We start from the raw sequence: 3,033 nt of genomic DNA on the forward strand, positions 1-3,033 counted from the left end.
TCGTTAAGAAAACACTAAAAAGAGAAATAAATTGATTAAGCAAATGACAAATTAAAAGCACCGGCATAGAAAAAAATGGCGGAATACAAAAAAGAAAAAGAAGAAAGCTGCACCCTTTCTTTCATCATCTTTTCAAGAAAAGCATTTCAATTTTAACTTTATTTACTCTCTCCTCCTACCTAATTCAACTCGTTTTCCTTTATAAAAAAAGTTTTATATCTATATGCAACTTAATAATATAAATACTCTATATATATATATATCACTAACTATTCATCTATTACTTTTTGCTTTTCATAAACGTTCAATAATTTTAGTTGGTATTATTTGTTCTCGCATATACATAATTTGTGATATAATTGATTTATATGCATCGTATATTTAAAAACTAAGATGTATATAAACATGCACGTGTCGATCTTCCATGCAACCATTTCAGTTCCTGAAACAAAAAATAAAAAGAAAATTCCCAAGAGACCCTCAGGAACCCTCCATCACTTTCCGTCCTTCCCTTTCCTCCTCCCTTTACTTTATTCACTCTCCACCATAACTTCCAGCATATATACCCACTCTCCTTTCCATCCATGGAAGAAACCCAAACTCCACCTGCACCTGACGAGCACAAAAAACACAATATGGGTGCAGAAACGCCGTCAACCGCCCCAGACCCTCGTCGTATCTTCTGTACTTTCCTCGCTATCTTCCTCCTCCTCGCCGGCGTCACCGCCCTCACCGTCTGGCTCGTCTACCGTCCCCACAAGCCCCAATTCATGGTGGTCGGTGCCGCCATCTACGAACTCAACACCACATCACCACCCTTCATCTCCACCTCCGTGCAGTTCACCCTCCTCACCAGGAATCCAAACAAGAGAGTCTCCATCTTCTACGACAGGCTGTCGGCCTATGTTGCGTATCGGAACCAGGCAATAACCCCGCCGGTGGCTTTACCTCCTCTCTATCACGAGACGAGGAGCACCGTTTCGCTCTCTCCGGTGATGGGTGGCAGTGAGGTGCCCGTGTCGGCAGAGGTGGCCAACGGGCTGTTGACCGATGAAGCGTACGGCGTCGTTGCGGTGAAGGTGGTGCTGGTGGGGAGGCTGAGATGGAAAGCTGGTGCTATAAGAACTATGCGGTATGGTGTTTATGTGAAATGCGAGGTTTGGGTTGGTTTAAAGAAGGGTTTGGTAGGGCAAGTTCCTTTGCTTGGCGCCACTCCTTGTCAAGTTGATATATAAGATGATATGTATATATATGTATCAGCTTAATTTCTTTTCATCTTTTTGTCTTAAGCTTTTTAAGTTTCAGGGAATTGTTTTCCCTTTTTCATCTTTTCATCTGAATTGGTATGTAAAAAGGGCGGAGATGAAAAGCTCAGAGGATATACAGAAACGTTTCTTCTTCTTCTTCTTCTTCTTCTTCTTCTTCTTCTTCTTGGATTAATTAGCAAAGCAGATCCGTGGAAATCCATTCTGTATGGCTTTGGGTTGTGTCATAGCCACAGAGTTGACACGCATATAGGCCTCCATGCAGCTAATTTGGCGCCATTTTATTTCTAGATAAATCTATGGCAGCTACTACTACTTCAATGCTGGCCGAAACCATAAGCTGCCAAATTGTCACCGTTCTGCAAGTTCACATGGCCAATTTTTAGTTTTGATATCATTACTAGTTTAACCTATTTTTTGTTTAATAAATTCTGAAGATTAGATAAAATTAAATTTACTATTTTTATTTATGAATTTTAATTGTATATATAAAGTCCATATAATAATTGAGATTTAGAATAAAAAATCAAACGTGGCGAGACCGGTAGAGAGGGATGGTAATACATGTGGCATGGCCATTTAGAGAGGAACTTTGGCAACCCAACTTTTATAATGTTGACCAATTATGGTTTTACATATATAGCAATAAACATGATTACATCTTAAGTTATGTAGTATTAGACTTTTAGTCATATCATGTTGTAACTATGTCACTATGACCATTAATATGCTCTTAACATTACATTTGTTAATACATATTAATAAATAGTTAGATAAAGAATGGATACATTTTCTACATTTAAACTTTTTATAATTGAAGTTTGACTTGCCTTTGCCTTAATAAACTTAGCATCAACGAATGTTTCTTTACATAAAATTCAGGGTCATTGTTTACTTACTTTTACATGTCAAGAATATATGGGACTATATCATTTATCTAGTCACCTTAATTTGCTCCTAAATTTTTTTCCAATCAATTAAGATTTGTTATAGGAGTTCAAGGAACGAGCATGGTAAGTAAGAGAAGTGTTAGAACAATACAGGATAAAACTTTTAAAAGTTAGTGTAAGAAATTCATTTTTTCATAATGTAAAACCTTGAAAAAAGTACAAAAATCTTGCACTAAGTAGCGGAGTAGAAATAAAGAATTAGGCCCTTAAACACAAATCGACATATTGGAAAAAACGGTTGCAGTGTTGTTCCCCTCCATTAAGCAGTGTGAAATAGACTTAGAACGAAGGATAATTAACCTCCAAATGTTAGAAAACAAGGACCAAAAGCATACAGATAAGATCAGTCACTTATAAGACAAACACATGACGTAATACTAAGAAGGAGATTAATTAGTCAGAAAGTAAATTTACTGGCCCGAGTAAAATTTCTAAAGTTTGTACAAAAACATGTATGGATAAGCACCTCAAAAAAATTAATAATGAACTCTTAAAAAATTGTAACATAACTTCAAATACAATAATAAATTTCCATTTTTTTTACCCCAACAAGAAATCACGCTGCCAAACACAACTGAACCAGAAGATACAATATAAAATTTTAAAATAAAAGTACAACAAAAACTATTTATCCCTTATACAACATGTAACATAATTTACATCATGAGATTACCAAAAATTGTAGAGTTCACAACTGAACGAACACTTACCAGGTGAAAACTAAATGTGAAATTCTGGTTTTGGCTCTATAAATTATCTTCATTTACTTTATCTAAAAAAGATTAGAATTTGAATGGAATGAGTAAAACAACGGGTTC

The 3,033-nt window shown here is 35.7% G+C and overlaps 1 protein-coding gene across 1 annotated transcript; it reads left to right on the forward strand.

The window, feature by feature from the left end:
* The first annotated feature begins 479 nt into the window (after positions 1-479).
* On the forward strand, positions 480-1,403 carry LOC110817733 (Late embryogenesis abundant (LEA) hydroxyproline-rich glycoprotein family). Its single transcript, XM_022046431.2, has one exon. The coding sequence runs from the start codon at positions 585-587 to the stop codon at positions 1,233-1,235; it is 651 nt and encodes a 216-aa protein (XP_021902123.2). The 5' UTR covers positions 480-584; the 3' UTR covers positions 1,236-1,403.
* Positions 1,404-3,033: the final 1,630 nt, after the last annotated feature.

This window comes from Carica papaya, chromosome 5 (assembly GCF_054855325.1).
Source record: "Carica papaya isolate Zhongbai chromosome 5, ASM5485532v1, whole genome shotgun sequence".
Taxonomy (NCBI): Eukaryota; Viridiplantae; Streptophyta; class Magnoliopsida; order Brassicales; family Caricaceae; genus Carica; species Carica papaya.

What these genes read in the sequence shown, in the direction of transcription:
- LOC110817733 (XM_022046431.2), top strand. Translation starts at nt 585, where the DNA reads ATGGAAGAAACCCAAACTCCACCTGCACCTGACGAGCACAAAAAACAC.